This window comes from Pecten maximus, chromosome 10, assembly GCF_902652985.1.
Source record: "Pecten maximus chromosome 10, xPecMax1.1, whole genome shotgun sequence".
NCBI classification, from domain to species: domain Eukaryota; kingdom Metazoa; phylum Mollusca; class Bivalvia; order Pectinida; family Pectinidae; genus Pecten; species Pecten maximus.
In genome coordinates, this window is record NC_047024.1 from 31,306,896 (window position 1) to 31,329,403 (window position 22,508).

At 34.8% G+C, this 22,508-nt stretch overlaps 2 protein-coding genes across 4 annotated transcripts; one reads left to right on the top strand and one right to left on the bottom strand.

The window, feature by feature from the left end:
- The first annotated feature begins 2,123 nt into the window (after positions 1 to 2,123).
- On the top strand, positions 2,124 to 7,559 carry LOC117336047 (protein PML-like). 2 transcript variants are annotated; one of them, XM_033896390.1, is made up of 2 exons: positions 2,124 to 2,384; positions 3,361 to 7,559. In XM_033896390.1, the coding sequence occupies exon 2, from the start codon at positions 3,373 to 3,375 to the stop codon at positions 5,419 to 5,421; it is 2,049 nt and encodes a 682-aa protein (XP_033752281.1). In that variant the 5' UTR covers positions 2,124 to 2,384; positions 3,361 to 3,372; the 3' UTR covers positions 5,422 to 7,559. The 2 variants fall into 2 exon arrangements, with proteins under 2 accessions (XP_033752281.1, XP_033752282.1); XM_033896391.1 differs by having other exon boundaries at positions 2,124 to 2,297.
- LOC117336048 lies at positions 6,788 to 21,373 on the bottom strand. Of its 2 annotated transcripts, none has more exons than XM_033896392.1 (11): positions 21,049 to 21,373; positions 20,291 to 20,406; positions 19,500 to 19,552; positions 18,817 to 18,880; positions 18,115 to 18,194; positions 16,413 to 16,469; positions 13,956 to 14,037; positions 13,263 to 13,387; positions 13,076 to 13,136; positions 12,838 to 12,960; positions 6,788 to 10,668 (listed from the first exon to the last, which is right to left on the bottom strand). In XM_033896392.1, the coding sequence occupies exons 1-11, from the start codon at positions 21,075 to 21,077 to the stop codon at positions 10,457 to 10,459; spliced, it is 1,002 nt and encodes a 333-aa protein (XP_033752283.1). In that variant the 5' UTR covers positions 21,078 to 21,373; the 3' UTR covers positions 6,788 to 10,456. The 2 variants fall into 2 exon arrangements, with proteins under 2 accessions (XP_033752283.1, XP_033752284.1); XM_033896393.1 differs by having other exon boundaries at positions 6,788 to 10,665; positions 21,049 to 21,077.
- Positions 21,374 to 22,508: the final 1,135 nt, after the last annotated feature.

The window sequence follows — 22,508 nt, forward strand, 5'->3', positions numbered from 1 at the left end:
GGATATTAATCAGAATGTTTGAACCAAACAATTATTTTTGAGAAAGTTTGGGATTGTGGAGATTATTATTATACTATAAACACATTATCTGTATCCATTAAATCAAACCTTATCTAGAAACAAACAATTGTCATTACAATTACACGAAAATAACTCAATCTGACTAAAATACGGATCGTCATTATAGGGATGGTATGTAATTTAGCACATTCGGTATGTAAACAATGTCAATTTATAGAAGTATATTAAAGCGGTAAGCCAGAATCGTTCGGACAAATTTTCATCATATAAATATCGCATTTCTCGCGTAATTTTCAAGCTATAAGAAAGTTTCATAAATTTTCATTTTACACATATAGTTAAATCAATTAAAACGGACGATGTTTTGTTGTAGCTTTGATCATATATACGTTTAATGAAAAAGTAATAAGTGAATTATGCATTTGTCGTAAACAAAACAGTACAGAATGTGATGACACTGTCACAATTATCACACTACCAGAATAAGACACGAGATGGGGTATTGAATGAAATACAAAGAAAAATGGCTTGCGGGAATAGTTGTAATAGATAGTCCACAGGAGCTACAGCAATCATTAACAAAAACAACAAGCAGAATTTCAGGCTATACTTTTTAAGAATCTTTCCATTTAACTAAATACGTTTTCTGTAAAATAAATACCACAATAATACAGAGTTGCTGTAACTGCGAATCATCCGAAATCAATAGGCATGTTATAGTGCCAGTCCTACCATTTTCAACATTTTAGTTATTTGCCTGGAACAGACATGGTTCGATTAAAGAAATAGCTCTTTTTCGCCATAATGAAGTATAAAACACACCAGTATTTAGTAGTTAGCGGTCAGGAATGGTACCTTTATGCTATTCGTGGAGAAAAGACGAAGTTTAAACTTAAAGATCACATATCAGTCGTTATATTTCTTGTATGAAAAATGTATAAACATATCTAATACATCATATACTGTACAATTATTCATAGGATAAGCTGCCCCCCATGCCACACTTAAAAAATGGACATGAGAAAGTATGAAGTATGTATTACGGAGGTCATTTCGTGTCAATCGTGTGTATCACACTCTTTCATTATAAGCAGGGTGACAGCGGTATACATAGGAAATAGCAGTAGGATGAATCAGAAAAAGATTATGGTGGTATGAAATAGTAAGGAAACATGCTCTACGTCACAACATACACTTTTAGTAACGACCAATCTTGATGTAATTATAAGTTCTTTGGTGGACGTGTATATACACAGTAGGAGAAGTGAATGTATATGTATCAATGGAGTACACTTGTGACGTAGGCAGCATCTTGATTCAGAATATTCAAAAACTAGTCAGGGAGTCTTCTGTTTATTTTCTACACTGTACTGATACTTGCGAATTTGCACTCTTGTGAGGTAGTCGCTAGATTACGAAAGCCTATTTGGTTCATTTTGAGAAGCAAAATAAAAATATGTATCTCGTTAAAACGCGATAATTATCTCGTTAAAACGCGTTAGTTATCCCGTTAAAACGCGATAGTTATCTCGTTAAAACGCGTTAGTTATCTCGTTAAAACGATGACTTTTGGACGATATAACTAACGTGTTTGAGCTATAAAATTATCGTGTATTAACATGATATCTAACGCGTTTTAACGTGATAATTATCGCCTTTTAACGAGATAATTATCGCTTTTTAACGAGATAATTATCGCTTTTTAACGAGATAACTAACTCGTTTTAACGAGATATGTTTTTTTAGTTTACATTTCAAAATGACACTAATAGGCTTCCGTACAAGATACAATAAAGATACCCCGCCTCAAAATAACACTGGCTATTAAGGGGACCGTGATAAACCCAGCGACAAACTCTGGTATAACATGTACAGTCCGTGTGTTTTCCGTTTATAAATCATTTTCAACTATCATCATTTATCAATCTTAGTGATTGTATTAAACTCCTTTTAATGTGCAAGTTGATATGCCCATATAGCCACTAAACTCTATCCGCCCCTCCGCCACTACATGTAAAACGTGTTAAAGGAACGACAACTCTGATTAGAAATTGATACATTAATGAACAATACTACAGAAAAGAAGTAGGTTGTATGATATATAAACGTAGATCATGTAATTCGCTCGTGCAACGACGTTACATTCAGATTTAATTTAATTAATGAAAATTCATATCCGGATTCACGAGTCGAATTTTAATGTAGTTTTACGATAACCGGTACACTGTTCAGGAAGGGTGCATAATACCGAGCGAGGAGGTCGACATACATAAGTAGTAAGGAACTTCGTGTATCCTACGTCCTTTTATTATGATTTGCCAGCTGAGAAGCTGGAATCTAAAAATAGAAAGTGATGTAATAAGGTAAAAGTTACATGCTTAGTGTTGCTGTATAACTTTAGTCCTATTTAGCAAGGTACATATTACTATTAGCCCTACCGTAACATAGTACATAACTAATACATCGAAGGTTCGCATCGTGATTAAAAAATGTTAATGGATATGTACTTTTTTGTTATTTATCGATTATAAATCATGAAAGGAACCTTAGTAGTCTTAAATTATAGAACTAGTAACAGTTATAACTATCTGCTAAAGGATTTACGCAGTAACGATGAAAATAGACTTGCCCAAGTCCCGGATAAAGATAAATAGTTGTGTAGAATGGTTGCTCGCTATCATATACAATATGTATATACAATGCCTACATTAAAGTGAGTAAAAGAATGCAATGACCAGACAACCTTAATTTTAAACTTATAAGATAAATAGACAACTTGTTAGTGTAACTATAGGTGCTTACCACGTTTATAAGTCAAATATTGATTATAGACTAATATATATAGTCTCTATATATTCTTTGACTTATAAACATGCTAAGCAGCTATGGTACAACATCGACATGCATCGTTGGATATTTTCAACAAAAGCGTGTCCTTATAGCCAATTAACTATTAAGTTATACAATTAGCGTAAAACACTGACAAACGTGTCCATGTCAATATATTTATCAATATAGCAATGCATAATTCATATTTATATCAAAACAAGACTTCAGTAATAAAGAAACTATTCCGTTAGGAGATAATGTTAACGTAACCGGGTCAAAATAAAAATCTTACAGAAAAAAAATAATTTCGTCATTAGGGTACTGAATTAAACAAAGCATTTTTCTCTGAACATGCATGTAACACCAAATCTTGAGTAGTTTGATGGAAAAGATGCGTGATGTTTGTATGAAAAACATAGCATTGTCGCGTCATCTGATATGTTTTCGGTTTGTGACTTCGACAAACATTATATATGTAGAAGAAATGTGTACTTATCTTATTTTCTGCAGGTGACTTGAGGGATGGCAGAGTGTAACCAGCCGGATTCTGGACTTCTCTCCAGCAGAGTAAATACGACTGTTCACCTGAGTTCGTTAGAATGTCCGATCTGCCTTGACGAACTGCGTCAGCCCAAGTCCTTGCCCTGTCTCCATACATTTTGTGAAGAATGTCTGGCTACATACATCATACAGACTCATACTAAATCCAAACACACATTTTCTTGTCCAATATGCAGATTGGACACACATCCTGTAGATTCAACAGAATCCGTGAAAAAGTGGGCGAGACGTTTTCCTACAAATAATCTGATTAAGGAACTCATGCTAACAAAACGGCAAACGAACCAATCAAAGTGCTGTGATCCATGCAAGAACAAAGGAAATGTAAACGTACCGGCGGATTTTTGGTGCGATGGGATGGGATCTTTCTTCTGCTCAAAATGTAAATCTGATCACCATGATCCAATACACACAACTTGTTATATTGTCCCCATTACCAATACAGACAGAGAACAACCGGACCAAGAAGGTATGTACCCGGAATGTGCTCAACACATAAAGAAAATGAAATTATTTTGTGAAAATCATCAGACATTAACGTGTAGTCAGTGTGTAGCAATATTTCATACGCGATGTCAGACTGTTTACACCACCAAACATTACGCTGAAAAATTACAAACTGAACATAAGCTGACTTCCACGCGGGCTACGTTGAAGGAACATGATTATGCACTGGAAAATTGGATTAAAAAACTAAAGCGAGATATTAAGACGTTAAATTGTGATAGGGAATCAGTCTTGAAAAATATCTCTGACACGCGACAGGAGATCATAAAACACTTGGACATACGACAATCAAAGCTAATCCACGACGTTACACAGGCGTACGATGAGGAATCGCGTAATCTCGAGTTGAAGTTGCAGAGCTGTGAAATCCTGAAAGAGGAAATCGCAACAACACAGGTGCTACTTGAAAAAGGCGACAAAAATGACGAAATACAAACGATATCAGTTTTTCAGCGAGGAACGTCGGAAGTAAGTACCTGCATGGCGATCACCGAGGAACTGAAAAGGTATCGGACCCCTATTCGTATTACATACGATGTTGACCTCGATACCAACCAGTTTGATCTTGGGCATGTCCGTATTCAAAAAGATGAAGTGACAGTTCCAGAAAATTCCACAAGGAAGGCATGTCAATCTCCTCAACAGGAAATAGATGCTACATTTCCAGTAGCAGGAAGACATGAAAGGAAACGGATGAGCGAGGCGCGTGCAAGCAAAATCAAAGAGATCAGTTCGAAGTTTTTTACCGATTCATCTCCATGTGATATCCGTGGACTTTTGTATCTGTGCGATGACCGGATTTTGTTAACGGACCATGGTAACAGCAAGGTGAAGCTCGTGACAGAAAATGGAGACCAGCTGGACGAGATTCAGTTCCCGGATAGGCCTTGGGATATTTGTAGAATAACCGCTACCAAAGTTGCCGTCACTCGACCGGACGCACGGATTATTTCTTTTGTTGAGGTGCGAACATCCAAATTGGCGTGGTTAAACAAGGAAGACCTGCAGACACAGAAACCCTGTTATGGAATAATCTACTGCGACTGTAGTTTCACATTAACAACGGGAAAGAACAACCCTCGTGAAATCTACCGTATTACACTAGCAGGAGACAGCACTGTACTTTATAGTCCTAAGATGTCTCCGAACTACCTGACGTACGACAGAAGTCAAAAACGTTACATCGGGACGTTGAAGACCGGGGTCAAAGATGACATTGCCGTGTATAGCCTTGTGGACAGGCGAGTAAGTGCTCTAGCATACAGGGGAACATTGACAGGCCCGAGTGGTGTGGACGTGGATGATGAAGGGAATATTTACGCCTGTGGTTTAGGGTCTAAAAACGTTGTGCAGTTGTCAAGTGATAGCAAAAGAGCAAGAGAACTGCTTACGTCACTGGATCTTGGATACTCTTGCCAGCCATTGGCAATTTCCCTTTTCGCCGACAAATTTATTTTGTCTTTACGAGGTGTGGATTTAGTTCTTGTGTATCGGTTATCATAGATATAAATCGTGATAACTTTGTATATTTGGCCAATTCTATCCATATTCACGAATGTTTTTCTTTTTTTTTATTCACAGAAAGATTAAAAGAGAACGAATTTTTTAAAAATATAATTTTTTGGTCATTAACAAAATCAGTTCCATGTAGAGCCTTCAGTAAAACTAAGAGAAAATCATACACTGGACGATAATCAAAATTGGCACGGATTCTTAAGCTATTCAGCCAATTGTCAAAGGCCAAGTTCGCTTTGAGTCATATAAAATTTCAACACCGAACATTGAGGATAATCGCAATGTCTAGGACTCGTCAGTTATGCTAAGGGCCAAACGTGATTATAGTAAGCGGCCAGTTGGTTGTCGACATAATACAGAGAACCTTGCGCAATGGATATTAACCAACCGAGTATAATTGTAAATTGTTTTCCTTTGCGAGATGATTAAACCTATAGCGTTTTAGAGTCGGGGGACAAGCATAAGTTCTTAGTCGTGTAAAACAATCATGTAAATGGTTTTCAGAGAAATTATAGGATATCGACTGTTATATCCTTTAACCTCCTTCACGAGAGGATGGAACCTGTTGATTTTCAGTCATCCTCATCAGGACAAATCATCCTCATCAGGACAAATCAGACAAAAGTTCTCGTTGGAGGATATACATGTATCTTTACATTACATTCGTCTATAATTTAATTTGTTTTCAGCAGAATTCTGAGTAAAAGGGCTGTGTAGCATATTCATACTTGGCATACTTGGTTTTCTTTGTGAAGAATAGTGATTTTAGTCAGGGGTCATAGGTCAAGGAAATATTTAGTTATTTGTTGTCAACACAACGAGGGTTCACAGGTCAACATCACTTTAGGTCATACACGTACAACAGCATTGGCTATCAACATCATTCTTACTAGTGTCATCGTGGATAATCAATCCATACCATTGATTCTGCATATATCTCTGATCTTACTCGTATTTAAAGGATTGCTTTATGATGGTTTGACATTCATTGACAATTTAGTCAAGTAACAAATATGAAATATGTGCTCCAAATGCGGTCCCATACCTTAAAGTGACTTTGTTCATTAAAGTGACATACAAGGACTCAGGGGTACCGTTTCACAAAGCTTCGTAACTTACGAATTTTCGTAACTTTTGCATCAGATTTACGAATTACTAAGCGTTTCACAAAAACTTCATAACTTACGAACGTTCGCATGTTAAGTTTGGAATAAAATTCTGAATTTGTGCATTTTTCAGCTCTTTCCATTACATGGCCTACCTGGGTACATATGGTATAGGTTTAACATGGAATAGTTCTGTGCTACCAAGAATATATTATGTATGCAAATTGGCCATAAATGAAATACAAATGTTTCCTTCTAGTTGTTTTAATAATAAATATTTAAATGATATAAGATACAAAGTTTGTTTTTCATCCAGTGATTATGAACATAAACAAAATAAAAGATTTTAACAACAGTGCCAGCAAGTTAAACATCCAGTGTTCAAACATGATAAAATGTCGAGAACAATTCTATCTACCCAACAGGAGAACTCCAGGTTTGTCAAACAGAAACTACCAACAAAACTGATCTCAATTAAAAACTCCTCCATATCATATAACACACATTTTTTTCAAATGTCCACAACACATGGACTATGTTTATTTGGAGTTCTTGTTTATTTGGAGTTCTCCCGTAAGATATATATATTACTGGAATAACCCTCACAATCCTTTGTAGAACTAGTATGTAATATAAAACGTTGAGGAAGCTCCCCTCACCATTAAATGTTTATAATCTGTGTTTATACGTGCATTTCATTACCATTGGTATTCTAGGACTCTCACAAATAATAATTTTAAATATCAGACCAGAACTGATGAAGTCTATATGTAACAGTATCAAAATCACTATAAGTTCCTGGCAATTAACTTTTAAACAGTAAATTGACGGTTGACCAATTTTCATTTTTGTACAGATTACATTTTTCCTGATGAGCCTTGGTTGGTGAGCCAAAATAGAGTATAAGTTTATCGTTGATTCAAAACACATTTCATCAATGAAATCAAAACTCCAGTTTCATAATAAGGACTGTTAAAATTTGTACCATATTATCAAGATACCACATATCGTATAAAAAAACCCCAAAAAAACAAACAACATTCCAACCATTAACTACCTTATTTAATTGAATGAAAATGATTTTAGCCTAGAGTGAAATCAGCAAAACCAAATAATATGATTCTGAAAAGTGAACTTTGATGCTAAAGTTTTCACTAAAATGAACTTAAGCCCAGCCATAGCCATTGCTTTTTCATAGCATTAAAGTAAAAAAAAAAAAAGGTATTTTGTTGTCATTTAATAAACCCACCTAAGGGCACCTGCAGTTAAAATTAACTTCAAATTCTTCAGTTAAGAGAACATACTACCACAACACCACACCGTGCTACAAATTCAATTTGTAAAAGGCATAATGAATTCTCGACATAAAATTCAAGAATCCAAATATAACACTAGTAGTTTCTCATTGAACAAAACAAAAACAAATTATGTATGATTATAGAGGTTCTGAAAGGAGTTAAATATTAAAAAGCACCATTGGTAGAAATAAAGCCATATAAAATCTGTAAGTTAAATATGAAGGAATATACTGAATGCCTCTATTACTATGTATAGGCTTACATTCCCGGAATACAGCAGGATCATTAATGTATGAGAAGTAAATAAGAAAGTAGCTGGAATTGGGACTCTATGAGGAGTTCGGGGAATGTAGGAACAAATGGAGTCATAGATTATAGACAAACTGATGTTATTTATATACAGATAACATAATAAACATACAAGTTGTAGGCTGTTTACCTGGTCCTAGTGCAGATAAATTTAATTAAAATTTAGAAGAAAAAAAATCATGAAATATAATACTAAAGACTTGAATAACCATCAACAAATTCATCAAATTTGTATCCCCATTTCATGAAAAAATCTTGCACTTCAACGGTAAGTCTGAAACAATAACCAAAGCTGTGAACATAAAACACAGTACTCTATCTAGTAAACTCTCGTATAAATATGTTGTTAAAATAATTGTGATATTTTGAAAACTCAAGATCCTACAAACTAAACTGCAAATCTTTTTTGTAAATCTGATTATTGATAAAATTGATGATTGCATGTGATAACAAAGGACCAATCATAAAAGTTCGAATGAAATCCTTTTGTGATACGTACAAACACCAAGTTTTCCTGAAGTCACATAATATTGAAGGGAATTACAGTATGGATTTGAATATCTTATCATAATTAAGTATCAAATTGTATATGTACATATCTACGGATGACATTGTGTATCTATCCCAAAAGAAATCTCCCAAAAATACTTCAGGTTAAATTAGGTGTATATTAGACAACATTGTGATCAATACTGAAGTTATAAGAGGTACATGCGAGACTGACCAATGATTATCTCCCTTTGGTATAGAGGTGTCGTAGACAAACTGAATGATTTCTCTCCCTTAATCTAACAGATTAAATTTCAATCAAATTTTATTCAATTTCTGGCCATATTGACGTCAGTAATTTGCTTGCAAGATAGAAAGTTATAGAATGTTAGAAAGATATCAGACATAAGTCAAATATGTTATTTATATACAGAATATAGCCCTGAATATATTTATACAAGTACATGTATGTATGTTTATAAGCTGCTTGTGCCTATATGAAATAAATGAGCAATAAGCTTAGAAATTAGCTGACTACTTGTTTGCATATTTCATTGATGTCTTTAAAAAATTATTTAATTTCAGTGTTTTGAAAAGAACACAATATATTCCCACACAAAGAAGGCAAGTAAAACAAGTGTAATATCAACATATACAAAAAAATCAACAAAACATTAAAATAAATAGTTATGCAAAGCTACACACATCAGTTGAAAGACCAATTATATACCCATATGTATTTGTTCTATATAACATCCACAAACTAAAACATTAATGACAATAAAGAATAAATTTTAACGACATAAGGGACCATAATTTGGCAAATTATCATTAAATCAATATTGTTATCAGTATATAAATATACATGTATGAAATTCATTTTCTTTGTGTTTTTAATCAGTAGTTTACAACTGTTAGTAATTTAATAACTCGTTATACATGTTATGAAAATGTCAATACCTCAGGTTACCTTTCATTTGATCGCAGTTCATGACTAGAAATATTATATTCTTTCTTTTTTCCTGACAGGGAAGTTGCAAAATACTGTGAACAGAATGAACTATGTAAATAAAAAAAAAAAAAAAAAATGGAACATTTCCATTCTAAACTTCTAGATTTCTAAAAGCTGCAATCTCATAGACTTATTTGTTCTGTCTTAACTAAAACGTTTACCAGGAAGTACACAAACAAATTACACTACAGTTCTACTCTTATCCTAAATTCATCACATGTACATTTAATACAAATAGAACCTTAAGGTCATCCCTTATCTATACGATAATGATGCATAAAAAACATGAACTCCTTGATGCTTTTTCTTCAAATACAAAAGGTCTATTGGGCTGGTAATCTCCAGTATTACCCATCTCTTGTGTAATTAATTTGTAGACTTTTCAACCATCAAAGCATTTTTATGAATATTTTAAACTTTATACACTTTTTGGTAATACTACATAATTTCTGAGTATACAATCAATCATCAAATACTTCACTTTAATGCATTGTCCCCTTTTTCATGCTACCTTTGCCCACATTATCTGTGTTCAGAATTCTTTATTTGCCAATAGCAGCCATCTAGATTGAGAATAAAACCAACATGTCAAAAATGTTATATTTCTTTCAATAAAACCAGTACAGTGACAAAGCAAATTCCATTAATAGTTAACAACAATCCATTATATCATAAATTCAAGTCAATTACACAGATCCACTGTATAGTATAAAAAAATCCTCTTTGTTCAAATAAGAAGTCTAAGGCCTTCACTCCTAATATCCGACGGTAAATATAATTTCTGTTGCTAAAAACACCACAACACTACATCAGCTCAATTTAGATGCCCCCATAGTTGTGCTTAGTTCCTCTTCAGGGTCCGTGAGGTGTCGTGGTGATGTCATAGGATATGATCGTCGGTGTTCGGGCGTTCGTATGTCGGTAGTCATTGGGCTGTAAAGATTGCTTCCATCACTGCTGTTCTCGCTTCGATTGAGGAACTCGTCACTTGGGTAATACGGAGGGGGAGGTTCTTCACCTGCTGAAGATAATACTTGATCAGGAATACTGAAATCACCTGGAGAGACATGGTTATACACACTACAAAATCAAGAGGTGGACACTTTTGAAAAGTTATTTCACTTTGCAAAGAAGCTGATATTTCAAACTTAACCAGACTCATCCAGCAATAAGCCCATACCAGGTAATAATTAGCTTGCTGATGTCTTTTGAAGTTCAGTAAAATGCACTAACACATGATATTTCATTGTCCTGAAATAAGATCACTCCCTGCGTTGAGTCAAAATTTATTTGACCACTGGGTTTGTTACAGGATAGGTTTTTAACATACAGTATAACTCCTTTATAACGCCACCCGTTATAGCGCCAAACTCACTTATCGCCACACATTTAGAAAAAACAGATTTCTCTCCACGTTAATACACCCGTTTTAGCGCCAAACGCGCTTATCGCCATCCGCCACACATTTTTCAAAACAAATGTTCAATTTCCCCTTACCGCACCCCCGATAGGTCCGCCAGGTAATTTCACTCGGCTAAAAATAGAATTGTGTTTACAGCCGATCAGCTGTTAAAATCATGTGTTATCGAGTGAGACGTTGTTCACACCCTGCACACTCATTTACCTTTAAATGTAATCACTGTGGTCAGTCTATTGTCGACTGCATAGACAGAAAGGAAGCACCAGTTTTATTATTAAACACTGCCATCAGATTTGTAAAAAATGCCTGGGATCACGTCACCCCTCAGACAATCATTAATTGTTGGTATCACAGCGCTTTAGTCACGCGCAACGATGAAGCAAGTGAACGTCAATCACTTGAGGTCCCGGATGTAAAACTTGGGAATTTATTAAACACCGTGCAAGATGACCTGGACTTAGATCCAGAATTACGTCTTACAGTAAGACAATTTGTGGACATGGACAAACATTTACTGTATCAAGTGACAAAGACAAATGTGTCCAAAATCCAAAACAAAATAAATAATATTTCACAGTGTTCTGCAAAACAGAAAACAATGTACGACTTTTTGAACATGTAAAATATTTACAGTGACATGATCGTTGTTATTGTCGACGTCGGACTCCTAGCCGTGAATAATTTTGACTGATTTTACTGATGTGTTTGATGCAATCAATCTATTTCTACATATATTTAAAATGTCAAATTGTATGATAATAAAAACATATTTTGTATATATTTTGCGAATTTTTAACATCATTTCTACAATATAAAAGGTACACGTTGATCCAACACTGCCTTCTTAAAACATGTCGGGCCTATCTCATTATTGGATCAAATTCGTTATTTCGCCAAACTCGATATAACGCCAAAATCTCCCAGAACAAAAGGTGGCATTATAACGGGGGTTTACTGTACATTATGGTCTCAGCTAGCTTTTGTTGTCCTCTGTTCCACCTCAGCTGTATATCATTTTGTACCACACACAACTTTGTCCTAAATAAATGTTGGTCTCCTGTAGTGGCCATGTGATATCTTACACATGTCCCTCTTCACAGACCTTTTTGTTGTACATGTCTAAATCCAGTTGCCATGGTAACTTGACACAGCATCTAGGCATATTGGTAACATGTGTCATGTGGATGTACAAAGTGACTACAGCTGATTATGTGAGACATCAAACCTTTTACCAATCATCATTGACCAATCATATTGAGAGTCTGTGTCATAGCTTTAGATGCTTTGGTCTCAATAATGTTTATATCGGTGCTAACAAGTCTCCACAAGGTGAAACAATTTATAAATCCATGCCACACCAAAATGACATTCTTGCAACAACAGGAGTTGTCAGAAGACAACATAGCTTGCTGAGTGAGTAGAAATTCAAAATTAGTTGCTTTTTAAAAAGTAGGTCAAAGGTCACAGTCAAGGACAGCAAAAGTAGGACCTATAAAAAGGTCATGTAAACTAATTTTGGACCATTAACTGATCTTATATTTCCTAATCAATTGTAATATTTCATAAGAGTTCATTGGTAGATCAATATTTCCTGTATTCTAGATTAAACAAATTCCATTGCCTACTCAGAATACATAATATAGATGTCAATGTTGCACATATTTCATTCATAAATGAATCTTTACACAAAAATAATTCATTAATTCCATTACTGATGTTGACTAACTAGAGGACTAACTAAACATTTCTCTACTGATGTTGACTACCTACATGTATGTCTGGAGTAGTCTGGACGTTCAGAGAATGGTGGTGGATCTAGTCGATGTGACTTTCTTTTGTATTTCTTCACACCTTCTTTGGCCTGTTTTACATACAGCTGTGTGGCTCCGGCTCCTAAACCAGAGACAAAAAATGGAGCAGAAATTATATATCTTAGTTTATATATATTAACATCTTCAAGTATCTTTGGAAGGAACAGGAAGTGCATTACTTCAATACATAAACTCACCAGAGTACTTAACCTGCTCCAGTTCTTTTCCATGGACGTCTGGCAACTGGAAAGCGATATCCTGCAAAAGATAATAACCTCATCATCATATGATACCTTTCAAATATATCAAACTTTATAAAATTAAGACATTGTGGTTCTTACTTGCCAGTGGAAATCATCAACATATGAATGTCGTGGTACCTACCCTTTGTGCTTCAAAAATCATGGCACATTTATTTCCAAGCTCTACATATGCTTCTGACATTCTTAGTAGTCCCTCCTTCATACGGATCATCTTCACAGCTTCGTTCTCACGGACCCTCTCGCTTACTGTTTAAACAAGAAAATAATCAGTATCCTGCAGGTAAAGACATTTCAGTTGAAGTTGCACAATCACCACAGAACAGAAAATTGGAGGAACAGCTAGGACAGTTGTAGATTGTTTGGCTTTGTAGACAATTATTGTCAACACTAATTGTTATATTAAATTTAAAATGAATATGATTTTTTTGGCCCTCAGTGTAAAGACATGCATTTGCCATGCAATGAAATGTGTACTGGATGCTATTAGAAAGAAAGAAATTCTGTTACAGGAACTTCCTGAATTTTTTTTTTGACAGAGAGTTATTTTTACATGAGTGTTATATATATACTACACCTCTAATATGTGAACATTTCATAACGAATTTCAAATCCACCTCTCTCAAACTTATTTCAATCTCTTCTGTCATATCCACAATGAAATTGTACAACTAAAAAGTTGTATGTGATGGAGCTCGATAGTGAGATTTACACCAAGATTTTACTCTGTATCTATAAACAGAGCTACATTATAATATTGATAAACAAGACATCACTTTGTAGTATGTAAAACAGGACAAACATGGTACAATCATACCCTCCACTTCAGCCACTTCCCTCGCCCGCTCTGCCTGCCCCAGTCGACCCTCCAACATGCCAATTTCTGGTGCAGAAGCTCTCTGTAATAAAAATTGTATAAAGTAAAAGCCAAACAGTTACTGTATAATTATATCAACTAACAAATCAAATTTCTTTTGAATTTTCCATTTACTGGATTTGATGAAATGAGTCTTGGAAGGTTTTTTTTGCCTTGGTTGGCAAAAATTGAAACTTTTCAAAAAGTGTTTTAATTAGTTTTAAAATCTCATCAAATGAGAACAAATCTGAGATATTTTATTCACATTTATCACATAACCTAGAAAACTTACATTTTGACAAGTTTATAGTCAAAATGTTGAGAACTTTGTCATGTGGACACATTATGGTGTGCCATTTACAATTGATGATGTCATGTCATTGTCTATATTATGATGTCACAATCAATTTCTGTCATTACACAGCCAAATGCCCAGGGTATATTACACTAATGAGATAATATGCAAAACAAGAGATCCCAGAGGGATCTTGGCGCCCACCATTGAATGATCTTTATAGGTTCCATGTTAGATTGATCTTCCCTCTATTTTTCCCTTCCTCTTACTAATCTGTGTAAATTGAGAAACATCCATCCAGTACTTTTCAAACAAGGGGAACCTACATATGAAATTTGAGATTTAGCAATAATGGCTGTCTGTTGGCCATGTTGTTTTCAGATTGGTCCCAAAATGCAATACGAGGGACCAAGGGCAACCTATATATAAAAATTTGAGAACGATCCCTTCTGTAAAATAGCCAATTACAAACCTGAATTGTCAAAATCCAAGATGGCTGACTGTCGGCCATCTTGTTTTTCAACTGGTTCCAAAATGCAATATGCATAACTAGAGACCAAGGGGAGCCTACATATGAAATTTGAGAAAGATCCCTTCAGTACTTTCTGAGAAATAGTGATAACAAACCTGAATTGTCAAAATCCAAGATGGCTGACTGTCGGCCATCTTGTTTTCCGACCGGTCCCAAAATGCAATATGCATAACTTAAGACCAAGGGGGGCATACATATGAAATTTGAGAAAGATCCCTTCAGTACTTTCTGAGAAATAGCGATAACAAACTTCAATTGTCAAAATCCAAGATGGCTGCCTGTCGGCCATGTTGTTTTCTAACTGGTCCCAAAACAAAATATGCATAACCAGGGACCAAGGGCAACCTACATGTGAAATTTGAGAAAATCCCTTCAGTACCTTCTATAAAATAGCGATAACAAACATCAATTGTCAAAATCCAAGATGGCTGCCTATCGGCCATGTTGTTTTCCAACTGGTCCCAAAATGCAATATGCATAACAACGGACCAAGGAGAACATACAAATGAAATTTGAGAAAGATCCCTTCGATACCTTCTGTAAAATAGCGAGAACAAACTTCAATTGTCAAAATCCAAGATGGCTGCCTGTCGGCCATGTTCTTTTCTGACTGGTCCCAAAATAAAATATGCATAACCAGGGACTGAGGGGAACCTACATATGAAATTTGAGAAAGATACCTTCAGTACCTTCTGTAAAATAGCGATAACAAACTTCAATGGTCAAAATCCAAGATGGCTGCCTGTCAGCCATGTTGTTTTCTGATCAATCCCAAAATGTAATATACACCACTTGAGATCAAGGGGAACCTACATATGAAATTTGAGAAAGATACCTTCAGTACTTTTTGAGAATTAGTGATAACAAACTTCAATTTTCAAAATCCAAGATGGCTGGCTGTTGGCCATGTTGTTTTCCAACTGTTCCCAAAATGCAATATGCATAACAACAGACCAAGGGCAACCTACCTATGAAATTTGAGAAAGATCCCTTGAGTACTTTCTGAGAAATTGCGATAACAAGAATTGTTTACGGACGGACGGATCATGGACGCAGGGCGATTTGAATAGCCCACCGTCTGATGATGGTGGGCTAAAAATGCAAAGAATAATTCACTGGATAACAGGATGGTTCTGTGATGAAAGTATGTCCTTTGCATATAAAATTACTTCACCCTTCAATTACATCTAAATTCATTCTTGATTAGGATAGAAATTAGATTAGACATGTGACCCATACCTTCTCATATCCAAATGTGTACAGCTGCCATGGTGTAATGGGAGTGCCTTACTACTGCATCACGGTCACCTATGATCTCATGTTATATACAAGGCAAATGATACAAATGTTGTCCTGCACATAATAATACTTCCCTTGGCCGAGTCCTGTACATAAAAATACTTCCCTTGTCAACGCCCTGTATAGAACAATACTTCCTTTGTCCTGCACATAATAATACTTCCCTTGTCTGCGCCCTGTACATAATAATACTTCCCTTGTCTGCGCCCTGTACATAAAAATACTTCTCTTGGCTGCGTACTGTACATAATTTATTCATAATATCTGTATACATGTATATGATAATGATTACCTTGGCTGCTTTCTTTAACTCCTTCCTAATCTTAAGTTCCTTTTGCTCACACAGTGCCTGTTCAGAAGATAAATACAAGGCTCAGATTCTAAAACATTATTTTAATAATCCTACTCAGATATATGCTACATCAAGCATGTCAATTGGGTACTTATATATACAAATACCAGCAAAGATTTTATTAATCTGTACTGTTGCATCAACAATGAACAGTACTCTGGTATCTCCAGCTAAAGCTGTGGTCACACCATGCATGCAGTTGTCTGTAGTGAACCACAATATAGCTTAGTTGGACATATTAGGGTAAATGTACCTAGTCCAACGTCGATTTACCTTAAAGAAACCCATGATTTGGCTGTAACTTGCCTTGGGTTTTTTCTAACATGTTCAAAATATCTCTTCCGTGACCCTACTGTGATGATAGTTTGAAGTTGAATGTAATTGACCTTAATTAACCTTAATTAACCTTACTTGACTGTAGTGTATACCATAGTAGACCATACTAACACTGCACAACAATTGATACGTTTAAGTACGTAGGGTCAACTCGGAAAGTTTTCCCATTTTTGAACCTCCTCTGAGCCAACTGCGCCCCTTTTCCTCTTGGTTTATAATTATTATATATATCAATTAGTTAACCAGGGTAAACCGCATGCATGACCAGAAGATGTGACCAGTGACCACAACTTTACTTGCACATTTTTTTTTTAAATCCAAAAATCAACCTTTTACCCCTCCAGTATGTCAAATGTTTAGTTAAAAAGATGTAAGAGCTGTTAACGACATTTCATATCTATACTGATAGTTCTGAAACAAATTTACAACATGCACCATGTCACATTGATAGTGAAAGTACCATATTTACACTAAACAAGGGCTGTGTATATATAACACTGATATAGTGACAGTACCATATTTACAGAAAACAACCTCAATAGCCTCCATTAAGTTTACACTAAAGTGTACCACTCCTTCATTTGAAATAGAATGGGTCTACATAGGGCAGCCCATAAATGTTACTTACGGATCAAGTTTTAAACCATTGACTCTCTTCTAGAGAAATCTCTAAATTGTGCCAGTTTCATTACTGCATTTATCCACAAATTCAGTTGTTAACAATGCAAATACAAAAAAAAAATGTAATCCCTTTCTCATATTATACAGAAACTATATCTTTAAAATAGTAAACAAAATGCGGTTCACAAATAAGTTTTCCCATAAGTCAAGAAATCAATTTTGCACTAGGGGAGGGGACTGACTTGAGATTAAATCTGATAAGCATGCATTACTGGTGTAATTACATACTGTGCTTATAAGGTCAAATGCAGTACTGTAAGATACATCCTGTGACATTTTTACTAGAATTAGTCCAGGGTCACCTTCGGGGCCCTGGAAATTTCTCTACATTTCTCTCATTTGAGTCATGGAAGCACTGGATTGAAAACCTTTGTTTATCATGTGAATATCCGTGGATTGTGCCCACGTGTCAGCATTGTTGGTAATTTGTCATCTTGTGAAACAAACCAAATAACACATAAAAAAATGTTCCTGATTGGTCAGATTTTCCGTAATCATCATTTACAGAACCAATCAGATTAGGAATGAATACAAGACTTTTTGTGCCAGTGCCCCTACTGGATCCATTAAACCTATGCGAATAAAGATCACATGGGTACCAAAGATGGCCCTCGGTATAACATACCAGGTTCTGTTTAGCCTGGCCTACATGTTTCTCTCCCTCCATTATCATCTCAAACATCTGTCTATACTCCTTCAGATGATCTGCAACATAATGTCCATTCATTGTATCTATGACCACACATTTACCATATACATGTATATTATATCCTAAAATCTATTTATCTGAGTTTTTTTCTTTGAGAAAATATCAATTATAGCATATCAATAGGTGTTAATACGAACATACAGAAATTCAGAATTATAATATAATCATATAATGTTATGACCATGAGATGAACAATAAACCACTTTAAGGTTTGGTTTTGTCTGAATAGCTATGAAAATATGAATAAGTAGTCATATAATTATTACTTCATTAACTTTGAAGTAAATCACACGGACCAAACAAAAAGTGGACCACGGTCAAGCTTTCTTAAACATTTACATAGTTCTATTGGAGGTCAGTTAAACTGACAATTTTACAAACATGGGCTATCAGGACCTCACTCTTGTCCTATAGAAATATCTTTAAAAAAACACAAATTTCAAAGGAGAAGTAACTCATACAACCATAAAATTTTGGACTTCAAATGTTACATTTAGTTTTAAATCGGTAGAAATTATATGGCAGCCGCCACACAGCCTTTTTATGCAATACTGAAAATCTACTACCGGTATATATCATAGCAAAACAGGACATCATAGAGTAGTAAAATATCCTCACATATAAAGTCTCTCTGTACATCTGTCCACTGGGTGTTTAACTCGGCTATCTGGTTCACGACATCCTAAAAATATAATTAGGTAATGGATCTGGTTCAGGACCTCCTAAAAATATAATTAGGTAATGGATTTGGTTCATCACATCCTAAAAATATAATTAGGTAATGGATTTGGTTCATCACATCCTAAAAATATAATTAGGTAATGGATTTGGTTCACGACATCCTAAAAATATAATTAGGTAATGGATTTGGTAATGAATATCTTCTCAATTTGATTATAAGGTAATAGATTTGGAAATTAATGATTTGGTAATGAACATCTGGACAATTCAAATCTAATAATAATATACTTTACCTATATATGGCCTTTGTATTGTTATATACACTATTACATGGTGTAGTTTGCTGTGTTTGACAAGCTGTCTGACCACATGTCATTGCTGGCAAAATTTGAATATCTTGAGACCAATAAAAATATCTAGATCTTGAAGGAAAGGATATTTCACACAGAAGGAAAATATAAGAATATAATTCAACTCCTTTAACCCATACAAATGTATTATGACAGGGATATAAGAAATGCAAAGTTACAGTACTGGGGTTCAAATAATTTCATTACCTTTATACTTTACCAAACCTTAAATTCTGATATGAGTTACAAGATAAAATGTATAAATCTTACCTGAATTGCTCTGTTCTCTTCTTTTGCTGCCCACCTCAGCATGTCATTGGATGCTGAAAGTAAAATCAAATAGATTAAAAGATAAACAGGGCGAATCTAATAAAATAAATGTGTATGTCTCAACCTATATATGGTATGTTCGTGACTACAGTATAGTGTTAAATTTCACTGGGTTAATAATATATTTCATGATTGACCCAAGCAGACCTAGTTTACAGTCATAAAATTTTGAGTTAGTCTCATCGTAAACATTCTGCAGGGAACACTTCTATTTATTTGTTTATATACAAATATTTCCTGGTTATTTATTTTTCGCACTTTATCCAATGGTTGCAAACAGCAAAATTAAATCCTTTGCAAATACTACCAAATAATGGCAAATATACTACAGTACTCTTCCAAACATAGGCACCATTTATACATTTACCAGTACCTGTATTGTCCAAGAAAATAATATAACAATTTTTTTTTTTCATTTAATATTTTTCTTGTTACTTGATTATGAATTATGTACTTCACATTTTTTCTGATCATGAGCCATCTTTTTTTTCTTTAGTTCTGAAGATTCTGATCATGACCTAGGCTACCAAGGTACCAAAGCTCAATTAAGGATCATGATTGAGTTTTATTTGGACATGGCTCTGAATGCTCATTAATTGAATGCCAGATACCAAGGCCCTGTGCTCCCATGAATAACTTACTGAAGATCTGAGGCCCTAAGAATGGCTTGCCAAGGGTCTGAGCTCCGGTGAATGACTTACTTGAGATCCCATGCCCTAAGAATAGCTTACCAAGGCTCTGAGCTCCCATGAATGACTTTGCGCTACTTCTCATATCCTTCACCTCAGACATGAGAACGTTGAGGTCAGCATTTCCAGTTCCAAAGGACATCAACTTTGCACTGCTCCTAATTAATGTAAAAGATATTTTAATGGTAAATATTAATGATAACAATAACTGTTGATGCTTGTAGTCATTTTAAGCATGTAGTCATATATGTCAGTCGTCAGATCATCTACATTTCACAAAATGAAATTATATACTTTCTTATTTTAGATTTCACGTCACAGGATTGGTCATGATAAACTTATATAATTAATTGCAGTTTTCACAGGGTTATATTTAATTTTACAAATTTCATCATTAATTTTACCGATTGAAATAATTTTGATTCTTTTAATTCTTTACAGTTATGATGGAAAGGTAAGATGTTTACTCAATCCTTTTCAAATTAAACGTCGCAAAAATTCATGGGGATTCAAAGCTTAAATTCGAACTTTGATAAAATGCAATGTATACAAATTACTATAGATAATTTACACTGACTGATCCTTATTGGTAATCCATCCCCCCCCCCCCCCCCCCCCTCTCAGAAATCGCCACATGCCAACTATCTAGGAGGAAGGCTTTCCCAAACCTTTAAATTTTGAACACGCACCTAGTTCTAATTAAGGTACCCCACCCATCCCTGAGAATTTTCCTAAGTAAGTTGCAATTACCAACTAGGTCAATAGAATAAGAACAAAAAGACAATTTTTCTCAAACACACCTTCGTATGGCCCTCGAAGCTTTCTCCATTATGTGATTTTTTAGCTATTAATGTTATTTTTTAAATAACAAGGTTGTTTATAAGCCGATTACAGGTGAAGCCATTTGTAAACAAAGCAACTTCCACTTCGTGTTGTCAAGCGTTGTATATGCATTTCAAATCTACTGTTAAAACAGTTAATCTTCATAGAACAACATGTCGATGGTGAAATGTTTATCCGACACCATTTACCAAGTAATTTGTCAGTCGGCTGATTCAAACTACAAATTGTTTACATTCCCGCGCATCGAGTCAATTTCCGATTTCCATTTCATACTGGTCAATTTCACAGGAAGACCTTTACAGAAGGGAGATAACTCAAATCATACACCAATGTATCAAGAGACCAACGTTCGACGCTCGGCAGTCGCATTTTTGTTTTTGTTTTCCTAAAGTTGACAATTTAAAAATATTATTAAATAGAAACAAACGAACGGAAAATAAATGTTTTCTCAAGTTGAACCCCTTCGGTTGTAATAGTTATTACAGGTCTCTGCCTAACACATGTACATGAATGTAGGACGCTCCATGTAATCAAATCGAAAGAAAATTGTCTTCTCAAATCAATAATGAATACATCATTTTGCAAAATACCTCTATCCAGAATACAAAGACACGGTTTGATTGTTCCTTTGTAATGATGAAACGTTCCTGATTTGTCCAGTTATTGTCTACCTTACTTTTAAAAGAATTAACAGGTAATGCTGATACGACATATTCTGACATCTTAAATTGTTACTGTTTGATTGAAAAATAACACTTATCTGAGCATACATAGAGGATATCTAACAGTGTCTTCAGTAATACCAAATATATTTCCCTCGTGTGGCTAATATTTTGATATTTTTCACCCGTGCGCTGAAAAATATCACTTTTATAGAATGAATAATTTTTTATATTTCACTGGTAAAAATGTAATAAAATAAACTCTGACACTGTTGCGATCAGCTACATCTTTCAATAGTTTTATAAGCATTAAACATTAATTAACACTACACTTTTAGTTTCTCAAATGAACCCCTCACTGTAATGTGACAGGGTATATACTATTCTATAATTTATATTCGACATGTTTTGACTATCTCAATTTCTTTACTGACACGGGACAGAATGTGCTTATTTATCTTATAATGTATTTTTAGGTCACCTGAGACAAAGTCTCAAGTGACCTATTCTTATTGCCTTTTGTCCGTCGTCGTGCGTCCGTAACAATTTACATTTCGACTTCTTCTCCAAAACCCCTAAACCAAATTCAATGAAATTTGGCAGGAAGCTTCTATGGCTAAAGGTCAACCAAAAATAGTAAATTATATGGTCCCCACCCCCCAGGGGCCTGAGGGGCGGGGCTAAAAAGGGTCAAATTGACTAAAACTTCAAAAATCTTCTTCTCTACTCTCAGATATGGTGGTATCAAACACTCT

Coding starts and splice junctions, on each gene's coding strand:
- LOC117336047 (XM_033896390.1), top strand. CDS start 3,373: ATGGCAGAGTGTAACCAGCCGGATTCTGGACTTCTCTCCAGCAGAGTA.
- LOC117336048 (XM_033896392.1), bottom strand. CDS start 21,077: ATGGAGAAAGCTTCGAGGGCCATACGAAG. Junction 20,407..21,048: donor GCTTCGAGGGCCATACGAAG/GTGTGTTTGAGA, acceptor TACATTAATTAG/GAGCAGTGCAAAGTTGATGT. Junction 14,038..16,412: donor AGTTAAAGAAAGCAGCCAAG/GTAATCATTATC, acceptor TTTTTATTACAG/AGAGCTTCTGCACCAGAAAT.